The sequence below is a fragment of the Micromys minutus genome (genome assembly GCF_963924665.1).
Source record: "Micromys minutus genome assembly, chromosome: 23".
NCBI classification, from domain to species: domain Eukaryota; kingdom Metazoa; phylum Chordata; class Mammalia; order Rodentia; family Muridae; genus Micromys; species Micromys minutus.
In genome coordinates this window covers 102,501-130,500 of record NC_137958.1, presented here as the reverse complement: position 1 = coordinate 130,500, position 28,000 = coordinate 102,501, and the positions used below count along the sequence as shown (strand labels likewise).

The following is a 28,000-nucleotide window of genomic DNA, read 5'->3' as shown; positions in this document are numbered from 1 at the left end:
TTGGTGGATCATTCTCTGAAAGCACCTAGAAGTTCAAGTTAGTTGACTCTGTTTGTCTTCCTGCAGAGTTTTCCTCTCTTCAGGGGCCCTCTGTCTTATCCCTAACTCTGCCATTAGAGTTCCTAACCTCCTTCCTATGTTGGGCTGTAGGCATCTGTCTCAGTCGGCTGCTGGGTGGAGCCTCTCAGAGGGCAGTTATGCTAGACTCCTGTCTGCAAGCATAATAGATACTCAGAAATAGTGTCAGAATTGATACTTGCCCATGAGAGGGGTCTCAAGTTGGGCCACTTATTAACTGACCATTCTTTTAGTCTCTGTTCCATCTTTGTCCCAGCATTTCTTTTAGACCTGGCAAATCTGGAGTTGAACGTTCTGTGGATGGATTGGTTTTCTCATCCCTACACTAGGGGTTCTGCCTGACTGCAGTAGTAGGTGGCTTTTTCAGTTCCATTTCCTCACCGTTAGGCATCTTGGCTAAGGTCACCCACATTGCCTTCTGGGAGCCATCCCCGTGCCATGTCTCTGGAACTTCCTAGAGATTCTCCCCAGACCCCACCCCTGACAGCTGCGGGTTTTCGTTCATTCTCCTGGCCCTCTGGCCCTCTCTAATGTCTCTTCCCATGCCCGATCCAGTCCACACTCTGCATTCTTCTTTCTCCCTCTGCTCCCACGCTGTTCCTCCCTCCATCTTCCTCTTTATTGTTTTATTCCCCCTTCTAAGTGAGATTTAGGCATCTTCTTTGGGCCTTCCTTCTTAGAGTTTGTGGGATTATCATGGGTGCCCTGTACTTTGTGTCTAATATCCACTTATCAGTGAGTACATACCATGTATGTCCTTGTGGTACAGAGGAACATCTTTTGGTTTCATGTCCAGGAGCAGTATAGCTAGATCTTCAGGTACAAGTATTTCTAATTTTCTGAGAAACTGCAAGAATGATTTCTAGAGTGGTTGTACAAGTTTGTAATCCCGCACACAATGGCGGAGTGTTCCTCTTTCTCTTTCCTGGCCAGAATGTGCTAGGTGACAAATATGGGTCTGTTCGTGTTCTACACAGACATCCCTTTGACCAGCACCATTTATTAAAGATGCTTTCTTGTTTATAGTATAGTTTTGGATCCTTTGTCAAAAATCAAGTATACATAGGTATGTGGGTTTATTTATGAATCTTTGAATCAATTTCATTGATCAATCTGTCTATTTCTATACCAGTACCATATGGATTTAATCACCATTGCTCTGTAGTACAGCTTGAGATCAGGGATGGTGACACCTCCAGAAGTGTTTTTTTTTTTTTTTTTTAATTGTACAGGATTGTTTTAGCTAGCCTAGATTTTGTTTATTTGTTTTGCCATATAAAGTTGAGAATTGTTCTTTGAAGATCTGTAAAGAATTGTGTTGGAATTTTAATGGGGATTGGGTTGAATCTGTAGATGCTTTTTGTAGGATGGTCAATTTTACTATGTTAATCCTACTGATCCATGAGCATGGGAGATCTTTTCATCTTCTGATTCTTCTTTAATTTGTTTCTTCAGGGACTTGAAGTTCTTGCCAAAGAGGTCTTTTATTTGTTTGGTTAGAATTACACCAAATCTATTTTGTATTATTTGGGACTATTAGGGAAGGGTATTGTTTCCCTCTTTTATTTCTCAGCTCATTTATAGTTCAGATAAAGGAAAGTTCCTTGTTGTTTTTTTAATTTTGTGTCCAGCCGCTTTGCTGTAAGAGTTTTCTGGTAGAATTTTTGGGGTCACTTATGTATACTGTCATATCATCTGCAAATAGCAATACTTGGACTTCTCCCTTTCTAATTTGTATCCCCTTGATCTCCTTTAGTGGTCTTATTCCCCTGGCTAGGACTTCAAGTATGATATTGAATAGATTGGTAGAGAGCGGGCAGCCTTGTCTTGTCCCTGCTTTTAGTGGGAGTGCTTCAAGTTTCTTACCATTTAATTTGATGTTGGCTACTGGCTTTCTGTATATTGTTTTTATTATGTTTAGCATGTGTGCCTTGACTCCCTGATCTCTCCAAGTCTTTTAATATGAGGGATGTTGGATTTTATCAAAGGTTTTTTTCAGCATCTAATGAGATAATCGTAATATTTTCTCTTTCAGTTTGTTTACATAGTAGATTGTGTTGGTTGATTGTTTAAGTATCGTGAACCATCCCTGCATTCCTTAGATGAAGCCTATTTGGTTATGGTGAATGGTGCTTTTGATGCATTCTTGGACTTAGTTTGTGAGAATTTTGTTGAGTGCATTGGCATTAATGGTCATGAGTGAAATTAGTCTGAAGTTTTCTTTTTTTGTTGAGTCTCTGTATAGTTTAGCTATCAGGGTGACTATGGCTCAAAGAATGAGGCGCCTTCTGTTTCTATTTTGTGAAATAATTTAAGGACCATTGGTATTAGATCTTCTTTGAAGGTCTGGTAGACTTCTGCAATAAGAGCATCTGGCCCTGGGCTTTTTTTAGTTTGGAGACTTTTGGTGACTACGTCTATTTCCTTAGGGGGTATGGGCCAGTTTAGATAATGTATCTGACCTTGATTTAATTTTTGGTACATATTATCTATCTAGAAAATCATCCATTTCAACTCAATTTTCCAGTTTTGTGGAGTACAGGCTTTCAAAGTAAGACCTAATAATTATTTTTTTTTATTTTCTTACTTTCTGTTGTTCTTTGTCCCTTTTCATTTCTAATTTTTGTCTCTGTGCCTTTGAATTAATTTAGCTAAAGGTTTGTCTATTTTGTTGATTTACTCAAAGAACAAGCTCTTGGTTTTGTAGATTCCATGTATTGTTGCTTTGTTTCTAATTGATTTCATCCCTGAGTTTGACTACTTGCTGCACTTCACTCCTTTTGGGTATGTTTGCTTCTTCTTTTTTTTTTTTTTTTTTTTCTTACAACTTTATTTTAAAAAGAGAGATACATGTACAGATTTTTAAAAGCACTTTGGCATAAAACTATATGAATATACTTTTGACAGTACTTGATTTTGTCAGTACTTTTAAAGGTTTGATAGCATGCATTGAAATCTTACTAGTTACCATAAGCATAAAGTACATGTAGAACAGAACAGAACATGGAAACAGTCAAAGTTTTTTTTTGTGTGTATAGATTAAACATAATAATTTTTAAATACCAAAAATTTCCACAAGGCTATATTCTTAGCTCTTGAATTAAGGTCTAGGTGTACCACACTCTGAGAGGGTGTTGTACACTTTTTTTTCTAAGAAGTACTGAGGCTTTCACTTTTTGGTGCTTTTTTTTTTTTTTTTTTTTTTTTTTTTTTGAGTTTCATATGGCCAGTGAGTTGATTCTGGGGTATTCAGAGCTTTCTGGGGTTAGTATCCAATTATCAGTGACTGCATATTATATCTGTTCTTTTGTGACTGGGTTACCTCACTCAGGATATCTCTAGATACATACATTTTCCTAGGAATTTCATAAAGTCATTATTTCTAATAGCTGAGTAGTACTCCATTGTGTAAATATACCACAATTTTTGTACCCATTCATCTACTGAAGGACATCTGGCATCTGCGTTCTTTCCAGCTTCTGGCTATTATAAATAAGGCAACTATGAACATAGTGGAGCATGTGTCCTTACTGTATGTTTGAGCATCTCTGGGGTATATGCCCAGAAGTGGAATAACTGAATCTTCAGGTAGTACTATGTCCAACTTTCTGAGGAACTGCCTGACTGATTTCCAGAGTGGCTGTACCAGCTTATAACCCCACCAACAGTGGAGAAGTGTTCCTCTTTCTCCGCATCCTCACCAGTGTCTGCTGTCATCTAAGATTTTGATCTTAGCCATTCTGACTGGTGTGAGGTGGAATTTCAGGGATGTTTTGATTTGCATTTCCATGATGACTAGGGATATCAAGAACTTCCTTAGATGCTTCTCAGCCATTCAATAATTCTCAATTGAGAATTTTTTGTTTAGCTTAGTTTTGGAATTGTTTGATTCTCTGGCGTCTAACTTCTTGAGTTTTTTGTATATCTTAGATATTAGACCTCTAACAGATGTGGGATTGGTAAAAATCTTTTCCCAATGTGTTGGCTGCCATTTTTTTTTCTTGACAGTGTCCTTAGCCTTACAGAAACTTTGAAATCTCATTAAGTCCCATTTCTCGATCCTTGGTCTTAGAGCACAAGCCACTGGTGTTATGTTCAGGAAAATTTCCCCTGTGCCTATGTGTTCTAAGGTTTTCCCTACTTTCTCTTCTAATAGTTTCAGTGTACCAGATTTAATGTGGAGATCTTTGATCCACTTCCACTTGAGCTTTGTACAAAGAGGTAAGAAAAGGTCTATTTTCATTCTACTGCATGCTGAGTGCCAGTTGGACCAACACCATTTGTTAAAGAGGCTGTCATTTTTCCAATGAATGTTTTAACCTCATTTGTCAAAGATCAAGTTCATTTCTGGATCTTCTATCCCATTGATCCACGTGCCTATCTCTGTACCAGTTCCATGTGGTTTTTAACACAATTGCCATGTAATATAGCTTGAGATCAGGGATGGTGATTCCCGCAGATGTTTTCTTGTTATTGAGAATAGATTTTGATATTCTAGGTTTTTTGTTAGTGCAGATGAATTTGCAAATTGCTCTTTCCAACTCTATGAAGAATTGAGTTGGAATTTTGATAGGGATTTCATTGAATCTGTAGATTGCTTTCAGTAAGATGGCCATTTTTAAAATGTTGATCCTTCCAATCTTTCCATTTTCTGAGATCTTTCTCGATTTCCTTGTTTAGAGATTTGGAGTTCTTGTCATACAGGTCCTTCACTTGCTTAGTTAGAGTCACACCAAGATATTTCATATTGTTTGTGACTATTGTGAAGGGTATCTCTTCCCTAATTTCTTTCTTAGTATGTTTGTCTTTTGAGTAGAGTAAGACTACTGATTTGTTTGAGTTAATTTTATATCCGGCCAGTTTGCTGAAGTTGTTTATAAGCTGCAAAAGTTATCTGTTGGAATTTTTGGGTCACTTAAGTATACTATCATGTCATCTGCAAATAGTGATATTTTTACTTCTTCCTTTCGGGTTTTTATCCCATTGATTTCCTTTTGCTGTCTAATTGTTCCATCCAGGACTTCTAGTACTATGTTGAATAGGTACGGGGAGAGTAGGCAGCCTTGTCTAGTCCCTGATTTTAGTGGGATTGCTTCAAGTTTCTCACCATTAAGTTTGATGTTGGCTAGTGATTTGCTGTATTTTGTTTTTATTATGTCCCGGTATGGGCCTTGGATTCCTGTTCTTTCCAAGACTTTTAACATGAAGGGGTGTTGAATTTTGTCAAATGCTTTCTCAGCATCTAGTGAGATGACCATATGGTTTTTTTTCTTTGAGTGTGTTTATATGGTGGATTATATGTGTTTATATTGATGGAATTTTATATATTAAACCATCCCTGCATCCCAGGGATGAAGTCTACTTGATCAAGGTGAATGATCATTTTGATGTGTTCTTGGATTGTTTTGCAAAAATTTTGTTGAGTAATTTTTCATCAATAAGGGAGATTGTTCTGAAGTTCTCTTTCCTTGTAGGGTCTTTGTATGGTTTAGGAATGAGAGTTATTGTGGCTTCAAAGAATGAGTTGGGTAGTGTTCCATCTGACTCTATTTTGTGGAATAGTTTGGGAGTATTGGTATTAGGTCATCAACAAATGTCTGATAGAATTCTGCACTGAATCCATCTGGTCCATGCCTTTTTTTTGTTGGGATGCTTTTGATGACTGCTTGTATTTCTTTAGGTGTTATGGGATTATTTAGATGGTTTATCTGGTCCTGATTTAACTTTGGTATCTGGTATCTGTCTAGGAATTCATCCATTTCCTCCAGATTTTCCAATTTTGTTGAGTATAGGCTTTTGTAGTAGGATCTGATGATTTCTTGGATTTTCTCACTTTCAGTTGTTATGTCTCCACTTTCATTTCTGGTTTTGTTAATTTGGATACTCCCTCTTTGCCCTCTAGTTAGTCTGGCTAGTGGTTTATCAATCTTGTTTATTTTCTCAAAGGATCAGCTCTTGGTTTTGTTGATTCCTTGAATGGTTCTTTTTGTTTCTATTTGGTTAATTTCTGCTCTGAGTTTGATTATTTCTTGCTGTCTACTCCTCTTGGGTGTATCTGCTTCTTTTTGTTCTAGAGCTTTTAATTGTGCTGTCAAGTTGGTAGTGTATGCTCTCTCCAGTTTCTTTTTGGAGGCACTCAGAGCTATGAGTTTTCCTCTCAGTACTGTTTTCATTGATTCCCATTGAGAAGAAGGTATATTCTTTTGTTTTAGGGCAAAATGTTCTGTAGATATCTGTTAATTCCAATTGGTTTGTAACCTCTGCTACTTTCACCACATCCTCGTTCAGTTTCTGCTTCCATGATCTGCCCATTGAAGAGAGTGGAGTGATGAAGTCTCCCACTATTATTGTGTGTTGTGCAATGTATGCTTTGAACTTTAGTGGGGTTTCTTTTATGAATATGGGTGCTCTTTTATTTGGAGCATATATGTTAGGGATTGAAAATCCATATTGATAAATTTTCCCTCTACTGAGTAAAAAGTGTCCTTTTTTATCTTTTTTGATAACTGTTGGTTGAAAATCTACTTTATTTAATATTAGAATGACTACTCCAGCTTGTTTCTTGGGGCTATTTGCTTGGAAGGTTTTTTTCTAATCTTTTACTCTGAGAAGGTGTCTGTCTTTGTCTCTGAGATGAGTTTCCTGTATGCAGCAAAATGGTGGATTCTGTTTATATATCCAGTTTGATAGTCTATATCTTTTTATTGGGGAATTGAGTCTATTTATATTAACAAATATGAAGGAATCATGATTGCTGTTTCCTGCTATTTTTGCTTTTAGAGGTAGAATTATATCTGTGTTTCTTTCTTCTTTTGGTTTTCTTGCTTAGTTATTTTCTTGATTTTTCTAGGATGTAGTTTCCCTCCTTGTATTGAGCTTTATTTACATCAATTATAATTTGTAGGGCTGGATTTGTGCTCAAATATTATGTAAATTTAGTTTTGTCCTGAAATATCTTGGTCTCTCCATCAATGGTTATTGAAAGTTTTGCTGGATATAGTAACCTGAGCTGCCATTTGTTTTCTCTTTGTGTCTTGATGATGTCTGTCCAGGATCTTCTAGCTTTCATAGTCTCTGTTGAGAAGTCAGGTGTAATTCTGATTGATCTGCCTTTATATGTTACCTTTCCTTTTTCCCTTGCTGCGTTTAGTATTCTTTCTTTGTTTTGAACACTTGTTGTTTTAATTATTATGTGCAAGGAAGAGTTTCTTTTCTGGTCCAATCTGTTTTGGGTTCTGTAGGCTTCTTTTGTGCTCATGGTCATCTTCTTCTTAAGGGTAGGGAAGTTTTCTTCTATGATTTTGTTGAAGTCTTTTAGCTGATATTCCTCGCCCTCTTCTATTCCTATTATCCTTAGGTTTGGTCTTCTCATTGTGTCCTGGATCTCTTGTATGTTTGGAGTTAGGAGCTTTTTGGTTTTTGCATCTTCTTTGGCTGTTTTGTCTATGTTTTCTATGTTGGCTTTGACCCCTGAGATTCTCTCTTCCATCTCTTGTAGTCTGTTGGTGATGCTTGCATCTGTGACTCCTGATTTCCTTTTTAGGTTTTCCATCTCCAGGGTTGTCTCTTTTTGTGTTTTCTTTATTGTTTCTATTTCCATTTTCAATTCCTTCATCTGTTTGGTTGTGTTTTTCTGTATTTCTTTGAGTGATTTTGTGTTTCCTCTTTTAAAGCTTCTATTTGTTTATGTGTGTCTGCCTCTGCTTATTTAAAGGAGTTATTCATGTGCTTTTCGAAGGTCTCCATCATCATTGTGAGATATGGTTTCAAGTTTTAGTCTTCTTTTTCTGGAGTTTTTGGCAATCCACTACTTGCTATGGTGAGAGAGCTGGGTTCTGGTGTTGTCAGGTTGTCTTGGTTTCTGTTGCTTAAGTTCTTTCATTTTCCTCTTGCCATCTTGTTATCTGTGATTATACATGGTCTTGTTGTCAGTGACTGGCACCTGTTTCTCCTGTGGATCCGAGGGCCCAAGAGCTCTGGAAGAAAATTGCTTCTGAGTGTTCAGCTTTTAGTGGGCAAGCAGTGAGTTCTGGTAGCAGTGACTCAACTCTGTCTTTGTGGGCTCAGGTCTGGGAGTTCTTGTGAGGCTGTTCTGGGAGCTCAACCCTCTGTCCGCAGGTCTTGGGTACTACTGGCAGGGACCTGGCTCTTTCTCCAGGCTAAAATGAGCCCTTTTCCAGATAGCACAGTACTTTCTGCTGTCTGAGAACTCCCGGTGTCTTCTCCCTGGGCCTATGTGCCAGGTTCCCCTCTGGTCCAAGTGTATGAGGGCCTGTAGAGCTAAACTTCAAGTACTGCTTGTCACGGGCAGACCCCAGTTTCCACTGACAAAGGGGAGCATGGCTTTTCAGGCAGATACCAAGTCCCTCTGCTAGAGGCTCACCTATTACTGTGGGCCGCAGGGGTACCTTTTCTGTGAGCTCCGCCTAGCCCTCTCTGTGCTTTGGTTACTCACAGCGCAATCTTACCAGGCCTGTATCCTCTGATCTCTGCTGTTCCAGGTAGTCTGTTTGCTCCTTTTTTTCTAGACATTTCAGATATGCTACTGTATAAGGTCTCTCCAATTTTTTTTATGATAGCACTTATTGCTATAAATTTTCCTCTTAGCACTGGTTTCATTGTGTCTCATAAATTTGGGTGTGTTGTGCCTTCATTTTGATTGAATTTTAGAAAGGCTTTAATTTCTTTATTTGACCCCTGACCAAGTGATCATTGACTAGAGAGTTGTTCAGCTCCCATAAGTATGTAGGCTTGCTACTATTTCTGTAATTGTGGTTTGTCTTAATCCATGGTGATCTGATAAAATGCAAGGGGTCATTTCAATCATCTTGTATCTTTTGAGGCTTGCTTTGTTCCTGACTATATGATTGGTTTTAGATAAAGTTCTGTGAGGTGCTAAAAACAATGTATATTCTTTTGGTTAGGGGTGAAAGGTTCTCTATATATCTGTTAAATCCATTTGGTTCATAACATGTTAGCTTCATTGTTTTTCTGTTTAGTTTCTTTTTTATGACCTGTTCATTGGGGTGAGAATGAAGTTTTGAATTCCCCCACTATTATTCTATGGGATTCAATGTGCTATTTGCACTTTAGTAAAGTTTCTTTTACAAATGTTGGGTGCCCTTGCATTTGAGACACAGATATTCAGAATTGAGATGTAAACTTGGTGGATTTCTTTCTTTCTTTCTTTCTTTCTTTCTTTTTTTTTTTTTTTTTTTTTTTTTTTTTTTTTTTTTTTTTGAGTAGAAAGTGTCCTTCCTCATCTCTTTTAATTACTTCTGGTTGAAATTTTTATTTTATTATATATTATAAGAGTTACTCTAGCTTGTTTCTTGAGTTGGTTTGCTTAGAAAACCTTTTTCCAGACCTTTACTCTGTGATAGTGTCTATTTTGTTGCTGAGGTCTGTTTTTTGTTTGCAGTAAAATGGTGGATTCTGTTTACATATCCAGTCTGTTAACCTGGGTTGTTTTTTATCAGAGAATTGAGTCCACTGATATTGAGAGATATTAATGACCAGCATTTGTTAGTTAGTTCTTGTTATTTTGATGGTGTCCGTGTGTGTGTGTGTGTGTGTGTGTGTGTGTGTGTGTGTGTGTGTGTGTGTGTTTCTGTCTATGTGTGTTCATGTGTTCTCTTCTTTTGTCTTTTCTGTGAGATGAGTAATTTCTTGTGTTTTCTTGGGGGTAGTTATCATCCTTGTGTTGGAGGTAAATATTGTTTAAATTTGTTTTTGTCATGGAATATCTTAGTATCTTCATCTATCAGTGATTTGAGTGATTGAGAATTTTGCTAAGCATAGCAGTCTGAGTTGGCATTTGTGTTCTTTTATAGTGTGTATTACATCTGTCCAGGATCTTCTGGATTTTAGAGTTTCTAAAGTGGAGAAGTCAGGTATAATTCTAATAGGTCTGCCTTTATATGTTACTTGGCCTTTTGCCCTTGCAGTTTTTATATTCTTTCTTTGTTCTGTACATTTAATGTTTTGTTTGTTATGTGTTAGAAAGGTTTTCTTTTCTGGTCCAATTTATTTGGTGTTCTGTAGGCTTTATGTATGTTTATAGCCATCTCTTTCTTTAAGTTAGGGAAGTTTTCTTCTATGATTTTGTTGGAGATATTTCCTGTCCCTTTGAATGGGGACTCTTCACCCTCTTTTATTCCTATTATCCTTAGGTTTGATCTTTTCATAGTGTCCCAATTTTTCTGGAGGTTTTGAGGTTTGAACTTTTTACATTTAGCATTTTCTTTGACTGTCTTATCAATTTATACTATAGTATCTTCTAGACCTGAAAATTCTCTCTTTCATCTCTTATATTTTGTTGGTGATGTTCTCTTTCCTAGATTTTCCAATTCCGGGACTGCTGTACTTCATGTTTTCTTCATTACTTCTATTTCTATTTTCAGGTCTTGAGCAATTTTGTTTATTTCCTTCACCTGTTTGAGTGTATCTTTCTCTATTTTTTTAAGTGTTTTCTTTTTCTTTTCTTTTTAAGGACTTCTACCTGTTGCACTGTTTTTAAAGCCTTTGTCATCTTCATGAGATGGAACTTAAGATCACCGTCTTACTCTTTGTGTGTTTTAGGGTATGCAAGGCTCTGATGGTGCCACATTATACAAATTTCTGTTGATTGTTCTTGCACTTGCTAATGACCATCTCTTTGTCTTCAATGTTGGCTGGCCTGGGTGTCCCAGGAAGCAGGCAGAGCTGTGGTTTTGAGAGTAGTGTGCAAGTAGAGGTATGGCACATCTTTTTATTCATTTATAAATTTAGGAAAAAGTTATATCTGGACAAAGAACAGGATGAATGTGATTTTTTGAAGTTGCTAAGCAATCAACTTGGATTGTGTGTGTATTCATTTATTATATATGATGTGCTTGTTTTATAGGTTACTATCTGTTCATTTGAAAAAGTTTTATTTTTATGAATGTGTGAAGAGTGTGTGTATACCCACAGAAGTTAGGACGGGGTGATTGGTATTGTAACACTGGAATGAGAGACAGTAGACCTTGTAAGGCAGACTTTTTGGGTACTGAGAACGGAGTGGGTTCTCTGCAAAGGACCAAGAGTTTTGCCCACTGTGCCCTCTCTCCAGTCCTTTTCTTCCTCTGTATAAATATAGAATATGTGATTTGTGCCCCCAAATGTGAATGATGGCACAAATCACTATTAGAGAGTCCAGTCACAATATCTGTGAGCCTTTGAAATAATCACAAGTGTCTTTGTAATACAGTAGCCAAGGCAACAGTGAAAAATCCATGATATCTCTCTGCCCCTCCTTCAGTTGGGGTCACCTCCCAATATTTCATGATGATGAGAAATTGAATGAATGAATAAGAAAAATAGCACTCACAGCCAAGTGTTTAATCTTTGAGTGAACTGGGAAAAAATTGTGCAATCAAATTCAAGACTACAGGAAGCTTCCTGTGGAAGGCCTCAGAGTTAGGGGCCAGCGGAGAACACTGCACAGCATTTGAACTCTCCAGCTTCAGGAAGCACATGAAAGATGTTCAGATGTTCTTTCTGGGTTATGTTTCATGTGATATTCTATATAAATGCAGATTTCTTCTCCTTGTAAAGACTTCAGAATTTTGTTATAGAAATGCCTGGCATAGATTAAATTTTACATTAAGTCTCACTCCGTTGTTGAGTTTAATGCAATGATGTCACATCTTTGGCAGATTTGTCATCACTGTGGGTTGTACTTTAATATTGCAAATACTGTTGGAGGGTTTGTTTTTTGTTTTTTGTTTTTTTGTTTTTTTTTTTTTTGTTTCCTTGAATCTCACAAGAGGGCTAGGAATGGTACGATTTTAATAAACAAACGGGAACTGAGCAATACATTAAAAGGATAATAGAATTTTAATTCAACTCGTTGAGCCCAGAAACTTCCCAGCCTTGAGAATTTGCTGCCTTTCATCTCACTGCCATTTGAACAGTGAGAGTTTCAAAAGCTATGTCCAAGATTCTGATTATGGATGGAAAGATTTTGTGAAATTCATAAGTAACTCAAAGTTATTCATACAAATAGAAAATACACCAGTGTGGTCAAGGTACCATTGACCTGGGGACTAATGACGGCTGAGTTTCTGTCAGGGGAAGGCAGTATGTGGCAGCGTGGCCACAGTGAGGATTTAGCTGTTTTTCATTAGCACTCCGACTTTGATAAAGGGGAATAGAAAAGAGCTGTTTGACCTATGAGTGCTTAAATTATTAAGCAGCAAATAGATTTGAGGGCTGGCTGCTTAAAACTCTAATGTGTCTTGTGGACCAAGGATGAAAAGGCATCTGGGGTTTGCAATTGCTCCAGTCAACTTAATTCTTTCTTTAATATTTTTAAAGATGAGTGGATGGTAGCCATTTGACGTATAATGTATCTGAAGTAGAACGTTTGATGTAAGCTAGCCAGCTGGCTAAAAGGGAGGCCTGGTAAATGGCTGTTTAATTGTCAAATATTCATCTAGCCTCCATTAAATTGTTAACTGAAAAAAATGATTTCCCATTCATATTCATGCAGGTGTTCATTATACACACAAAAATTAGTGTGCCATCAGGGAATACTTCATTAGAAAACAATAAATTGGATTGTTTGCATTAAAGTAGGGCAGACCTACAAGCACATAGGAGGCCTTCAAACAGTACCTGTCGGATTCATGAAGGAATGGTGACACCCAGAGAGCCCAGGCCCTGATGTGGTAGGAGACAGCACCAATAGAAGGAAAGTTAAGTAACAGGTCACACAGGAGAAAGATGCTAGCTTTGAGTCCCTAGGACCTGTCAACTGTGGGTTGTCCAGGAAAGCTTAGCATTTAGCCAGCCCTATCTGAACACTCATCATCTTTTTCTCTTGGTAACATCTTATTTGTTTAATTTATAGGTATTCACAGAATAAATAAAAATGGGATGAGTACCAAAGATCAGCAAAGCAGAACATGGCATCAAATCTCAGTGACCTAAGTATCAATCACACATCATGTGTAACTTAAGAATCATTTCTAGATTATGTTATGTCTCCAAAAATATGTACTTCTAACACCAAAATATGACTGAGTAGGATCCTTTTATACCCGGGATCTCACAAGGCTTGAAGACAACGATCCAGGGGCACCAATGATTCCCACTCTTCACTGAAACACATTTGTGAGTCTGGACCTAGGTTAGAGCCAGTGAAAGCAACAGATTGGCCATAAGCCCCAAGAGGAGGTGATAGAGGCCCTGTTCTATGAGAATCATTTCTAGGAGGCCTGCATGTTAGAGAGAACATCATTCAAGTGCCAGCTCTAATCCAGGCTAAGGAAGAGACAGAGATAGAGATTATATCAGGAGAATTCTGGATTAGGATTTGGAGACATGCAAAGTTAGAGGCATTCTGCTTGCTTTTCACAAGTAAGCATTTCAGAATCTAGAGAGGACCTCAGTGAGTGCTTACAATGCAAGCCCAGAAACCTGCATTGGCTGCCTCAAGTCCATAGGAAAACAAAGAATAAACTCCACAAAATTGTTCTTAAACCCCTAACACACACACACACACACACACACACACACACACACACTCGCGCACACACACACACACACGCACACACACGTACCTGCATACACATACACATGAATGCATGCACACACCATGAACATATCATCATCACTGCATACATGCAAGTCCAAGCTCATCTTTACCTTCATAGAGAGTGTGAAGCTGTCCTGAGATAAACAAGCCCCAATAAGAGGAGGGAGATGCTATGGATAACCCAAGAGAAGAAACATATTCCATACTTACTGCTGAACATAATTGCTTGAGTTTGATTCCCCAGTGGTAGATCTAGCCCTCACAAGTTCTCCTCTGCTCTCCACATATGCTCTGTGGCACAAACTCCCAAAAGATGAATGATTCTTAGTAGGGGTTTTCCTTGTGAGAGACAAGAAGACAGCAGCCTGGTTATTGAAGTCGGGAGCGTACGTCCCTGGAGGTCATTTATGGTATGAGGTCAAAAATAGCAATATCATTGATAACTCTCTTGATGTGATAAAAGAGAAAGGCTCTCCATTAAGTACCCAAGGTAATTTACATCTAAAAGTTGAAGCCAGATTGTATAGTGATTGTGTGTGCAAGAGGAAGGAAGACTCTGCATGTGGCAGATGTCTCCCACCATGCCTACTGTGGGATGCGTGGTCAGTGAGAGCCGACATCCCTTGGCCCATAACTGAGGAACAGAGGGAGCTGTGGAGCCCCTGCTGTCACTTTGCCACTAAGCCTGCTATGGCTTTATGAGACAGGCAAACTACGACTGCAGGCTCTTGATTAGAAGTCAGGTGAACTGACTTTGGCAACATTTTCCTCAACTGCATCTTTACAGAGCTGCTTTGTCTCGTGTGTGCTTCTAGAAGTTACTTCTAAATCAAGACCCTGGCAATTGTGTCAAATAACAAACAAACTGGAAACTCCGACTCTGTAAGAAAATGGTGGTACAATTCATTCTTTTGAGCAGAGAAACTCTTTGCAAAGTGAGAGGCTGTTGTGGTTTGTCCATTTTATGAAAACTGTTGCTCTATGTTGAATAAAGTATTTAAATACATGCAATAAACCATAGAAATCCACCTACTCCTCTGTTTTCATAGAAAATCATAAGAATGCCTTAGATTAATTGAAACTTTCAGATGCTAGGAGATGTAGTCTTGCCCAATTTGCCTCAAGTCTCAACAAAAACAAATTCTCAAATTTTCTGGTTCAAGAAAAAGCACAAACTTTCTCAAATGCTGTTTGCTAAAGAGAATGCCTGGTTAAAAGTTCTTCCATGCTTGCCAGCAGCTAAGGGGCAGGTATCATTTAGAATTTCTCTTTAGCCCTGGCGCTCCACTCTGGCTGTTGTGTTGTTTCTGGCCCGTACTGCTCCAGGCCGACTTATCTGCAGTAGATGTCTATATTTGAAGTCCATCAGTGAGCTCCTGAAATTATGAATGCCACCAGGTCCTGCATGGATTGTTTTTTTTCTATATACACAGGCTTCTGATAAAAGTTTATTTACCAAATCATAGGATGGTGATGACAGTATCTTATAAAAATGTTAATATGCTTTTTCTATTCATCTTTAATCTCTCTCTTTTTTGAGAATCAAGACTAAGAGTGTGGGAATTGCAGTTGGATGAAGGGAACTAAGCCTCTGAAAGCAAACTGTCACTAACCTATTTGCCCACTCCTGTTAATGTGGATCAGAAACACTGAGAGATTTAGAAGCTGTAAACAGTTATGCCTCAGCATGAAATACTAAAATACTGGGTCTGCACAGAGTGTGTGAGACAACTCCTTAGAGGCTATCAGAACCACACACTTCTGAAGCCTTAGCCTTTGAAGTGTCTCACACAATGTGGCCTGGGGCATTGCCTATTGGCTGGATCACCCATTTGTGTTTTGTCAACATCAGATTCCATTTCTTGGCCGTTACCTGGTGTTTGGCTGCCCAAGTGATAGAGGTACACACTGTATTTCCTCTGCCTCATGCATCACTAAGCAGGGCAACTTCTCAATGAGAGGTGTGTCAATGTGTCAGCATTCACATTTGTTTTTAAATCAGTGTGCACAAGTGTTTATAGATGTAAGAAGTCAGGTAGAGAGAGACAGAGATGCAGGTTGGCCTTTCAGTCTTCCACTCTGTGTCCTGGCCCAACTCGAGGCTTCATAAACACCTCCTTTAATATTTCTTGTATCATCCAGACAATCTAGAAGATTTGGTAGAGCCTTGTACCTAACAAGACCAATCGGGAATCTTTTATGTGAGGAAGAGTTGACTCCACCTCATTCCCATTTCATCTGTTTTACGTCACTGGCAGTCATCTGCTTCATCTTCTGTAAAGACTGGACTAGCAGCATCCACAGCAGTCACTCGGATGCTCTAAAAGAATTGCTTTTTAGTGAGCTAATGCCAGCATGCATTTTATGACTGTAACGGACTGTGTGAAGTGCTTGTGCTCCATGAGGTAGACAGATTGGTTGACTGCAGGTGACACCAGCAGAAGATGCCCCTAGGAAAGTGGGGTGACAGGCACATTCCATGTCAACATTCATTGTCTGACCACTTCCTGGATTACCTCATTGCCCTAAGGACTCACCATCTGATTCCACAAAAGAAGCATCTCTCTGCCTGGAAGGATTTTTTATCTAATTTTGATTTAGTTTGTGCAAAGTTCTCTCTGTCTCTGTCTCTCTCTTCCCCCTCTCACTTTAATTTTCTCAAGAGAAAATACTCCTTTTTTGTCCCTATAAAAATGCTTACGTTCATCATTCTAGAAAATATTAAGACATTAAATTTTTAAAAATTCATCATCTCAAGTCTCCTTGTTCTCCCAAAGTTATTTCAGTATTTGGGCTTTTCAAGGGGAGCCATGGGGGCCAAGGACGATTGTCCCCACCTGCTCTTTATGGGGATTCAGCAGTCCTCGTCTACTCTACACATGATTCACCTAGTATTGCTTCTGATTTCTCTCGGGAAACCGCTGTAACTCCATAACCCCAGCTGTGGACATTCCAATCCCTTTGCTTCCTTTTCTTAGGTCTCTTTCCATTGTTGGGCAAGAGCAGAGGACATAGGAGCAGACAGGAAGGAAGATCTTTACCAGCACTGATGTTGTGTGCTGTAACTTGTAAATTTCCCATGCATTTTATGCAGCTATGCTTCAAGGGAATAACATGTGACTTCTTTCTTTACAAACCTATGGTTAATGTAATTTCACTCATTGATTAAGTTGAATTAATTCTGTACAAACTCTTCTTCAGTTACATGTGAGAAAATAACACCAGAAGTTGTCCAGTGTCTTTTTTTTTTAAGTTTTGAATTTTGTTTCTCCCATTAAGTGTGTAAATTAGAGGTTATGGGGGAGAGTCTATAAAGTCCTCGCTGCATATGCATGAAGACCTGCATCCTGTGCCAAACCTCCATATAAAATGCTCAGTCAGTATGATGACACACTTGTGGTAGCAATGTTAGGGAGAGAGGAGCAACACTCAGCCCCTGGTTCCAGTGAAAGACCTGTATAAAAAAAATTGCAGGTGGAAGACTCATGAGAGGTGGCAGCCAAGGTTGCTGTCTGGCCTCCAGAACCATGCACACATATGTGCACAGGTGCCCACACATGCACATGCACACTTACCCACACACAGTCATTATGTTATTTCCCATGGGAAATGGCTGAGGAAGAGCACTGAGCAGGGGCCACTGTGTCTAGGCACTAGGTCCACTGTGTTCTTTGTCCCTGATGTGTTCAAATTCCTGACAACTGAAAGCAGAGTGGATAGTTCGGTGACCATGAAATATCATGGATGCTTCTCTTTGCTTTATCCAGTGTCTATCAAATTGTTGTTGAGGAAGAACGTCCTCGGAGAACTAAGAAGACAACAGAGATCTTGAAGTGTTACCCAGTGCCGATTCACTTCCAGAACGCTTCCATCCTGAACTCACAATACTACTTTGCTGCAGAGTTTCCTGCAGACAGCCTCCAAGCTGCACAACCATTCACCATTGGTGACAATAAGACATACAATGGCTACTGGAACACTCCCCTTCTCCCCCATAAAAGCTACAGAATTTATTACCAAGCTGCTAGTAGAGCCAATGGGGTAAGTGTGGAAGCTGGTGATGTGGATGAGGTTCTTGATATTATTCATGAAAAATTGGTTAAAGGAGACAAGATTCCAATCAAACTTCAGCTTCTGTGTGTTCCAAGTAGGAACAATTTTTTTATATTTTTGAGAATCATTTTATCAAGGGGAACTGATGGAAAAAAATAAATATATGTGGGTTTTGCTTGTGCTTTAGGAGAGCATCTTGTCAACATGATAGTTATCATTTTCTAGTTTTCTTATTACTGAAAGTGGGCTAGTCATTCTGCTTAGCTGACTATTTTGAACAAAATAGTTTAGCTACGACACATACATTCAGCTCATTTAAAATTTTGTGAGATCCACAACATCTGTCTTGGATGCATAATTTTGTCCCATTGCCTCAGCTCCAAGACTTCATACATCCTGTAGCTGACTAAATTAGGTGTCTTGTTTTTCCCTAAAAGAAAGGGGCTTTAGGAAAATAAAGTGGAAGCAGAGAGAAAGGACATTGTTGAGTCAATACTGAAATTGCCTGTTTTCCTGTTCACTCTGCAAACTCGATATGGAAGGAAATGCTTGCTACACGCTGCCCTGCTCACGCTGCCCTGCTCACGCTGCCCTGCTCACGCTGCCCTGCTCACGCTGCCCTGCTCACACTGCCCTGCTCACGCTGCCCTGCTCACACTGCCCTGCTCTCTCTGCCCTGCTCTCTCTGCTCTGCTCACACTGCCCTGCTCACGCTGCCCTGCTCTCTCTGCCCTGCTCACGCTGCCCTGCTCTCTGCCCTGCTCACGCTGCCCTGCTCACGCTGCCCTGCTCTCTCTGCTCTGCTCACACTGCCCTGCTCACGCTGCCCTGCTCTCTCTGCCCTGCTCACGCTGCCCTGCTCTCTGCCCTGCTCACGCTGCCCTGCTCACGCTGCCCTGCTCTCTCTGCCCTGCTCACGCTGCCCTGCTCACGCTGCCCTGCTCACACTGCCCTGCTCTCTCTGCCCTGCTCACACTGCCCTGCTCACACTGCCCTGCTCTCTCTGCCCTGCTCTCTCTGCCCTGCTTACACTGCCCTGCTCTCTCTGCCCTGCTCACGCTGCCCTGCTCACGCTGCCCTGCTCTCTCTGCCCTGCTCACGTTGCCCTGCTCACGCTGCCCTGCTCACACTGCCCTGCTCACACTGCCCTGCTCTCTCTGCCCTGCTCACGCTGCCCTGCTCACGCTGCCCTGCTCACACTGCCCTGCTCTCTCTGCCCTGCTCACACTGCCCTGCTCTCTCTGCCCTGCTCTCTCTGCCCTGCTCACGCTGCCCTGCTCTCTCTGTCCTGCTCTCTCTGCCCTGCTCACACTGCCCTGCTCTCTCTGCCCTGCTCACGCTGCCCTGCTCTCTCTGCCCTGCTCTCTCTGCCCTGCTCACGCTGCCCTGCTCACACTGCCCTGCTCTCTCTGCCCTGCTCACGCTGCCCTGCTCACACTGCCCTGCTCTCTCTGCCCTGATCACACTGCCCTGCTCACACTGCCAGGGCTCAGATCCAGGTGTGACATCCACCTGATCTTTGCCAGTGTGAGGCAGGGAAGTGTGGGACACAGAACTCTTCTCCAGTGGTGGTCACACAGGAAGCAGGGACAGGGCTAGAGAAGGAGTTGAGGGCCGCCGGATGGAGAGAAGTGTCACTTCTCTCTCCATGGCCCAGAAGTGTCTGGTATCCCACTGCTGGTATCTGAAAGCAGATCTGAGCGCTGCACTGAGTAAAGGCCTCACGTGAAGCACTGAGACTTTTTATTAGAGTTTATCAATTAGAACTTCATTTTCCTTGATTTAAATACAATCTGGATAATAATTTCCCCTTCTTCATTTGATACAGGAAACCAAAATTGACTGTGTCCGAGTGGCCACAAAAGGTAGGTTGAAACTTTGGGATAGCCCATTCCTTTCTTTGTTTGTGTCCCTGAAGTTGATTTAATACTGTGTTTTAAAACATCTGAAGATATGTTAAGAACTTTACTGAAATAAGATTATGGATATATATCAAATGTGCGCATACATACATGTATGTAGACATTAGAGTCTTATGTTAGTTGATACTGCTTTATGTAGGTAGATATCTTTTACAATAAAAAGACGTACTGCTATAGCCCCAAGCAGTTTTCAGTGACTATCTCTATAAAAGTTATTTAAGAATATTAATATTCTGTGATGTCAGTGTATGTTTTTAAACATTTGCATATGGCTGGTAGATCCATGTGCAGTGAATCTTCATATATAAAAGAGTAAAATATCACCCCTCCCCTGCACACTTTTTTTTTTTTTTTTTTTTTTTTTTTTTTGAGATGAAGCATCACCATGATGCTCAGGCTAGACCCAAACAGCTAGTCCCAAGAGACCCGCCCAAGTATCTGGGGTTATGGGTGCAGGCCACTGTGCTTTGATCTAGCTGTAACGGCATCGTAAAGACTGGGCTGCTTTCACTGATGAACCCCGGACCCGGGGGTGATTGTAACTGAGGCGACCGACCACCACACACTCTGAAGAAGGCACAGACATGTGTGTCCTGGAACTTGTGTAAGGGGTGGCTCACCAGCCTCATGTTTTCGCCATCAAACACAGGAGTGTCTGGAAAAGTGCTCGGAAGCATAAATGCTACACTCAGATACTGCGTTATACATTAACACTTGCCACTAAGCACGTTCTTTTAGACCATCAGAGCGGCCAGGAGGGTGGTAAAGAGGGTTTGATGATTTCAGAAGACATGAAGGACAGAATTTGCCTAGAGTCTGTGACTTGAGATTTAATCTGGTCACAGAGGATGAGTTCTTTGGCACTGTCACTGTCCAACCTCTGGGACATTGTTCCAGTATGCTGGGATGCTCCTGAGGTTCTCTAACTCCTCATGCATTCTTATTCTATGAACAGCCATGGCCTTTTCCATCCAGAATTACAGATGCTTTCTGGCTGTGTGTCATGCCACAAGCTTGAGGCCAAGTGCTCACCTGGTGTTTACTTGTTTCCTCTCCAGTCCAATGGATCTCCACAGAATGTTCTGGACACTTTATTTTTTCTAAAGTCTTTACCAATTGAATGACATTATTTATAGTGGATGAGTAGTAAATGAGATTATGGTTATCACTATGTCAACTGCCATATGCTACCAACTAACAATTATTATATCGTAATGGTATCACCAAATAAATAATATTACAGCATTACAAAGCTCTTGAACTAAGCAGCCACCGTACTCTCAGACATGCAGCACCTGCTCAAGAGGAGTCCCCTGCAGAACTGCATTGTTCATCCCACTAAGCTGTGGTCTCAAAAGTAAATCCAGTGGCAGGTGTGACCCGATAATACCTTCAGCGTATCATCAGGGCTGCGCATTTCACAAGTCCTTGGGAACATGCCCCCATCCCTTTCATTAGCATTGTCTTAAGCTGGAGATAGGGACAACCACTTCTCTCAGATTTACAGTGAAGACTGTGTGGGTCTGAGGTCAACTGACCTAGAGCCTCTCCCACTGCTGCTGCTGCAGTGTGGATGATACCCAAAGAACGTAATCATCCGACCTTCTATCAGAATTGAGTCACTGCCCAACCTCATATGAACGCATTGAAATGTCTGTCACCCTGCTTGTTGTCACCATTAAACAATTATATAAACCACATCCTAGTAAATATGGAAACCTGACAAGTTTGCTGTTTTCACAATAGATTGAATTAGATGGTGATTTGGGCCATTTTCTCCCATTAGCCAGATTTCATCAATATTGTAATTTGTTTTTCAATTCACCAAAGAGTGATTAGGCAATCAGATGACCTGATTGGCTAAGTATTCTCCACTCATATTTTCTGAGTCATTTGCAAACATTTACACAGCAGCAAACTCTATCCAAATAGCATCTTTGTTGGGGAGGGACCACACAGATTAGGATTCCCTGCCTGATGCCTTGACTTCTGTCTCCTAAAAACATGCAGTTGCGTAGACACCTCAGGAGACAGTCTCTCTCCAGACACTGGTGTGATTTTATGCACCTGCAGGCAAGTCTTCAGCAACTCCATTTCAGGACACACTAATGAGTCAGCTTTTTCCCTATAAGAACAGGTTCCCTTCCTTTCACTAAAACAGCGCTCCATCTGTAGCTCAGGATTTCATTTAAACTGTTAGGTCAAAACAGAGAAATGGGGGTCTCTAATAACTTTAGTGACAAAGGATAAAGACATCTGAAATATAAGAGTTCCAACACCTCAAGCATGCATGGTGGCTTGCCTGAGCTTCCAGTACACACCGATTTCCCGTGTACCAGAGCTTGTGGGTTGGGAGACTTCATGGCTCCTGGGAAGCCACAGCTAACAAGTGTCTTTACAGAGGAGGCCTGGAGGTGGATTTGTTTTCACGAAGAGGGTGTCTCTTAAGACAAGATTTCATACTCTTTATAAATTTAGTGTTGTGATTATTTTAATCACATTCCAAAGATGTATTTTGACATTCATCATCTCAAATATAAAGAGTTATAAAAATCAGACACAGGGAAACAAAAGCTAAGGTGGTATTACTGCAACCATCCCTGTTCAGGCAGGTTGCTAATGTTTTAATGCCTCTTTCTTTCATTTGTGGATCTAGGGAAGAGTCAAACTGGTAAGACCTTCAGTCTGATTGTTGCTGATAGACACATTACAGACTCCCTTCTCTTGATTAGAAGAAGGATCCATGTAACTGGACCTACTTGAGATTTATATATAACTAGCCAATTCCTGTCTGTACCATGAAATGATGGATCTTTGAACTATTTTTACTTCTCTAGATGTTTGTTATGTTTTTATAAACCACACAATGTTATTAGTTCAGTCCTTTTGACTCTCATTTGGTTCACATCTGAATAATGATAGTGATGTGTTTCCTTTAACTTTTATATATTTACAGCTCCTTAATAAGAAAAATAGCTGTTAGGATAGAAACCTTTCCGAGTGATTGTAGAAGACTTTATGGATGAGCAATTCTAAGCTGACAAAATAAACTTAAGAATCAAAGTCTGTCTTATAAATTTTATTCTGGGTTAAATGAGGCATATCCATTCCAATTAATATGGCATCCACCTTGAGATGCCTACATCAGTCTCCCATAGACAGCGCTCTGTGAGCTGGAATGGCAGCTGTCTCTCCTGATGATGCAGCCATTAGTGCTGTTCTCTGCTTAAGAATCCTGTGCTGCCTCTGCAGGCTACATGTAATCTAAACTCCGAAGTCTAGACGCACGGCTGTACCAATTTGTAAAAATTTTGATAAGGGGTTGGGGATTTCTTATGAGTTGGGCTTTGGTGCACAGCAAGGTCATAAACCTTGGCTTTGTCCTTTCCTTCAGTGTGTTGCCTAACTGGGCAGCTAGGAATAAAAAACCAAATCTGCATATAAATACATACTAAATTCTTTCCCAAATGAGCTGGCAAGTCAGACTGTCACCCTTAGACATGAGAAAAACAAATTATCATTCTGAGACTCAGTTTTTAAGGTTAGTGCACGTTCTATAGTGAAAATACCTTGCTTGTTTGTAAGTTTGGTGTTTTATTTGACTTCAATTCACGCTGAAGGTGAACGTGCTTTGCTGGGAGACCTTGAAGAAACTGAAGGATTTCTATTGTTCTGACACAATTTCTGACTGTATTCAGAAATGTGAATGTTTTATTTATTCTATTTATTTATTTTTTTAAATCGCTAGGCTGTTGAAGAAGTTTCTCCAACACTATTTTTCTTTTTGTTCTTTTGTTCAAAGAAATCCCTCCTTTCTAGGCCATCTGCAGAGAGGAAGTGGGTTGATAAAGAGCGGAGAAGAATGTCTGTTGAGATGTAAAGCTAATTAAGATTCCTTTTTAATTACCCACATTCAATGCAGGAGCAAACAAAAGAGAGAGTCGGACACTTGCCTGTGCTAATCCACCATTGTTTAGGCTTAGGCTAAGGACTTAGCACAGCAGCGTTCAGAGGTTTTTGTGAAGAAATATTTTCTTTTCCTGATCTGAAATTGTCTTCCTAATATAAAACTAGGAATGTCTTAACCCCTGAAAGGCTCTAAAATATAAAAAGCTAAATAGCTCCGCATGTCCCTAGTTCCTTAGTCCCCAAACACATTCTTCATGAGTAACACAAATAAAGTTTGGGAAATAGCAGCTCTGTAAATTCACGATCACTTTATGCCCAACCTCGGGGGCAATTCACAGGTTTAAGCCTCTGTTGTTTCTTGGGCCTTATGGGCAACCATACCTAAAGTAGAGTTCACATTAATCACTCTAGTATTTCTCTTCAAAGGATTAGGTTAAAATACCTGGCTTAATTTTACCAAGTTTAGTAATACTCTCTCTTCTGCATTAATCTTATTGGCATGTCAAAGTAAGGTCAGAAAGCTCTTAGTTTCCAAGGAAAATCCTAGAGATTTTAGGGGACTATAACTCAGTGGTACTTTCTTTGCATACACCAGGCTCTGAGTTCAATTTCCAGCACTAAAGATAAATTGAAAGATTAATTACTAATTAGCTAACTAATCAAGAATAATTTTTTTAGGCTTTATAGAATGTGACTTAATTTGTCACAAGTGGTCTTGGCTCTCTCTGTCTTGGTGGACAAGAGTGGTCACAGGTAATACCTAAATAATTGAATTTGGCTGTGTTCTGATAAAACTTTATTTATAAAAGCAGTTAGTAGCCCCACCGACAACAGTCAAATGTTTTGATTGAACTAAAACTAGTAATCACAAATATATTCTCCAAAGCAGAAACAGGCTAGAGAGATATTTCCTAATGCTAACAATAGGCTCCATGTCAGATTATTATTTGAGTTCTTTTCTAATTATGAATTTCTGCTGTTCATAGCTTCTTCTGGGCATATTTGGTTTATCCGAGGAGCCTTTTTTGGTATAGACACGTGTTCTACTTTTCTATAAAAACAATCTTTTCTTTAAACAAAAGTAGAGCAGATCACATGTTCGTATGAGCGATCCAAAATCTACGAGAACTATACCAGTCTATGACCAAACAAAACCCCCACGTGTCTAGAACCCAGAACTGGCACCAATGTCACTACAAGCCCCAGAAGCAACACAAGCAGAGCTGCAGAATGTGTCAGACCAGGAAATGATCTTGGTGATGCTTTGAGACACTCTGATCAAACGGCTCGCTCATCTCACAGGTGCAGCCAAAATGAAGTGCTGGTAGGTGAGAGCAACAGTCAGGCCCTGCCTTAGCTCAGCTGCTCTAGGCATGAGCTATAAGGAGCAGCAAACACCACTGAGTGCTGTGGAGGGGTGGCTGGAAGTGCTGTGCAGAGGCAGTTTGGGGTTTAATTGTCTGCAGATGGTAGATGATCTATTTTCCTCATTCGCTGTCACATCTCTAATAGTACCCGGGCTGCTCCATGTAAATTAGTAATCTTTCATGTAAGCCTATTCTTAATTCGCCAATATATTTTCTTTGCATCATTTTCCAGCTGTATCGTGTTACAACTGACGTTTTAATTTTCTATTTTTTTTCAATATCTGTATGTCATAAATGTTAATGGCTTAAATACAAGCAACCACTGTGCTGTGTGGGCACACAAAGAGGCCAGCATGGTCCACTTCGAATATCTTAAATATTTCTCTGAGCACATCAGATGATGTCAAGGGGGAGCTTCTGTTTTGTCCTTGAGACATGTTATTTTTTCTTTTCATACAAAATAAAAGGGTTCTTTATAGAAAGCTATAAGAAACTTAATCAGAGAAGTTACATAAAAATGTATTTACTGAAGGAATATGGTTTTCTATACAGGTGGTTATAGGAGGCGAGTTGCACCATAACATAGCAACGCAGTTTTAAGCGTTTGACTCATACGCATTAGCAAGGAAGTCTTACCAGTCAGTTGTGGCTGGACACATGTGAGCCCTCAGCTCAATGCAGAAATGCACATTTGGGGAATGGGTGCTTTACATTTTCTGTTCTCTGGTTCATCAATCCAAGACGTCAGGCAAAGCTTCCAACAACATCAGAGTTAGAAACCTGACTGCGCGGCTTAAGAGAAGAGAATTCAGAAGATGAAAACCTTGCTGTATGTGTTTTTTCTTTCTTTCTTTCTTTTTCCTTTCCTTTTCTTTTCTTGTTATTTTTGGAACAAAGTTGAGATGGTTTGCTATACTGATGGGAATTCTTCTTGCTAGCCTAGCTTCAGTCTGGCTTTTTTTTTCCCTCATGCATGCTGACCTGGGAATCCTCCTTTGCCTTAGCTGCGATAATCGTGACTCAGCTTACAACACCTTACATTCGCATCGCCCCTGCTGCAGGCGACGGCCAACTAACAGGTCAGATGTTCAAGTATAGACGAGTCATCTTGCCCATCTCCCGCTCATTTTGCTCAGCTTCGTTTCCCCTCTACATTTCCCCCCTTGCTTAAGGCCTGTTTAGAATGTTCTAGACCCCCTGGCGCAGACCTTTGCTCGCATTAACTTCAGTGACATGCTTGGCCTCTTCTGTATGCACATTAATATTCATGCATTAAGTCTGACCCTACTGCATGCTCTCATTGTGTGTTTGGTCTGTTGTTATGTTCCTTTCTACTCTAATGTTAAATAGAAATGAATTTTGCTGGACTTGGAATAGCCGAGACATCAATTGATAGGATTTCAATGAAAATACTGAAATAAAATGCATTCCCATTATTCCAAATTAATCTTGAAAGGCATTGAGATTTGAGAGCTAGAAAAGCTTATTTCTCATCTTCTGGGATAGTGTTTGCACACTCATTAGTAATACACAATCTTATCTGCCAGTATTATAGAGCAGAGCCACCAACGTTGTCTAGGGTGTACATTATTGCCAAACTGATTGCATTCCTTACATCCTTGGTGCAAAGCCAAGCACTTCCATAGAATAGTGGCACATTTGTGAGTAAAATGTACCACATAAACAAAGTTAAGAAACCTTGAAAGACTAGCTTAGAGTCACAGAGCCCACCATGGCACTAATCTGTAGTGTAAGAAAGCAGAGTATATGTCAGAGCTAGAAAAGTCCAGTAAATTACTCCAGATGCAAGTGAGTGCTCAGTGAAGTCTAGAATACTTTGCCCTGTAACAAAAACAAGCCATGGCCAAAACTGCTACACTTATTACACAGTCAGGACTCAGAAATCTGTTCTCAAAGGACACAGGTACTGCAGGCTACTACTGTGTGTTATAGGCTTTACTAAAGCCAAGTAGGAAATTCCCAGCTACTCCCCCAGTATAAGTCCACATCAGCATATTTTTCCATGTATCAGGAAAAACCCTTAATATTTACTTAAGCACACTGCACTTAATTCATGATGAGAAATCGTAACTGCCTCGGTTGCCGTAGGTTGGAAAATCAGGAAACTGTGATTCAAGAAAACTACTGGTTGAGAAGATAAAGAAGTATAGAATAATTCTACTCCTTCTGCAACATAAGTCTAAGCATATCTTCAGCTTTCTATCTAGGACCCAAGAGCCAGGCTTATTTGATGTTTCTCTTTCTTCCAGGTTGATTCTAAGCACATTTCTCTTACCAGTTCAAGCCCCTTCTCCCAAACATCTGATATGTCTCTCCAATAATAAAGTAACTAAAGGAGGGGCATTGCCTTTCTTAGCATAGCCCCATGGCTCTTACATGTAGACACTGACTAATGTTATTCCAGTTAGATGCCCAACAGAGGACTATCTGGAGGCCCCCAGGGAAATCAAACCTCCTTTCCCCTATGACATATCACTAAACCACAGTATTGTAAGCAAGTCATGAAAGATGAGCTGCCCCGTCCTAAAAGGGAACATGGTTGAGCTGCCCTTTCTCTGTCTTCCATGTGTTCTTTGGCCATCACACAAATTGTAGTGCTTACTAAACAGAAAGCCAGTGACCCTCCAGAGCAAGCTTCCTCTGTAAAATTTGTGATTAACAAGATGTTTGACAACGCAGCTCTCAGAAGCAGAGCATGTGATCATTTTAACTGTTGTAGGAAGGACAGAGCCACAAAGCACTGCCACATTCCCCTCCTGGGTGCAGGCAGCCCACCTGTGTTATTTGGTTTATGAAGATTCAAAGAAATCATGGGTCAGAATAACTCAAAACTCAAGAAAAGACAAAACTTACTCTTCCATATTTGTTGCTGATTATTGATGATTTGGCCTGCCCAGATGCATTTACATCTCACCAATGATTTACTATTACATCTGTCAGGCTTCTCAGCCATCAGACTGTTTTCCTGTAGATTTATTCCCAAGTCCAAGACTCCATTCAGTCATTTTAGGACAGTCATTGGCCCCTTCTAGGTACCAAGGAGGGTCCCACAACACTTACAGTCTCATTTTGTATTGTCTCCCATGAAT

The 28,000-nt window shown here is 40.1% G+C and overlaps 1 protein-coding gene across 1 annotated transcript in view; it reads left to right on the top strand.

The window, feature by feature from the left end:
* The window catches only part of PTPRM (protein tyrosine phosphatase receptor type M), a gene marked incomplete at its 3' end in the record, with an annotated part of 489,137 nt that overhangs the window by 376,201 nt on the left and 84,936 nt on the right, over positions 1-28,000 (top strand). Inside the window, exons 12-13 of the mRNA XM_080936340.1 lie at positions 17,407-17,680; positions 19,521-19,557. Of these exons, the coding sequence (XP_080792466.1) occupies positions 17,407-17,680; positions 19,521-19,557 (311 nt within the window). The remainder of the gene's footprint in view (positions 1-17,406; positions 17,681-19,520; positions 19,558-28,000) is intronic.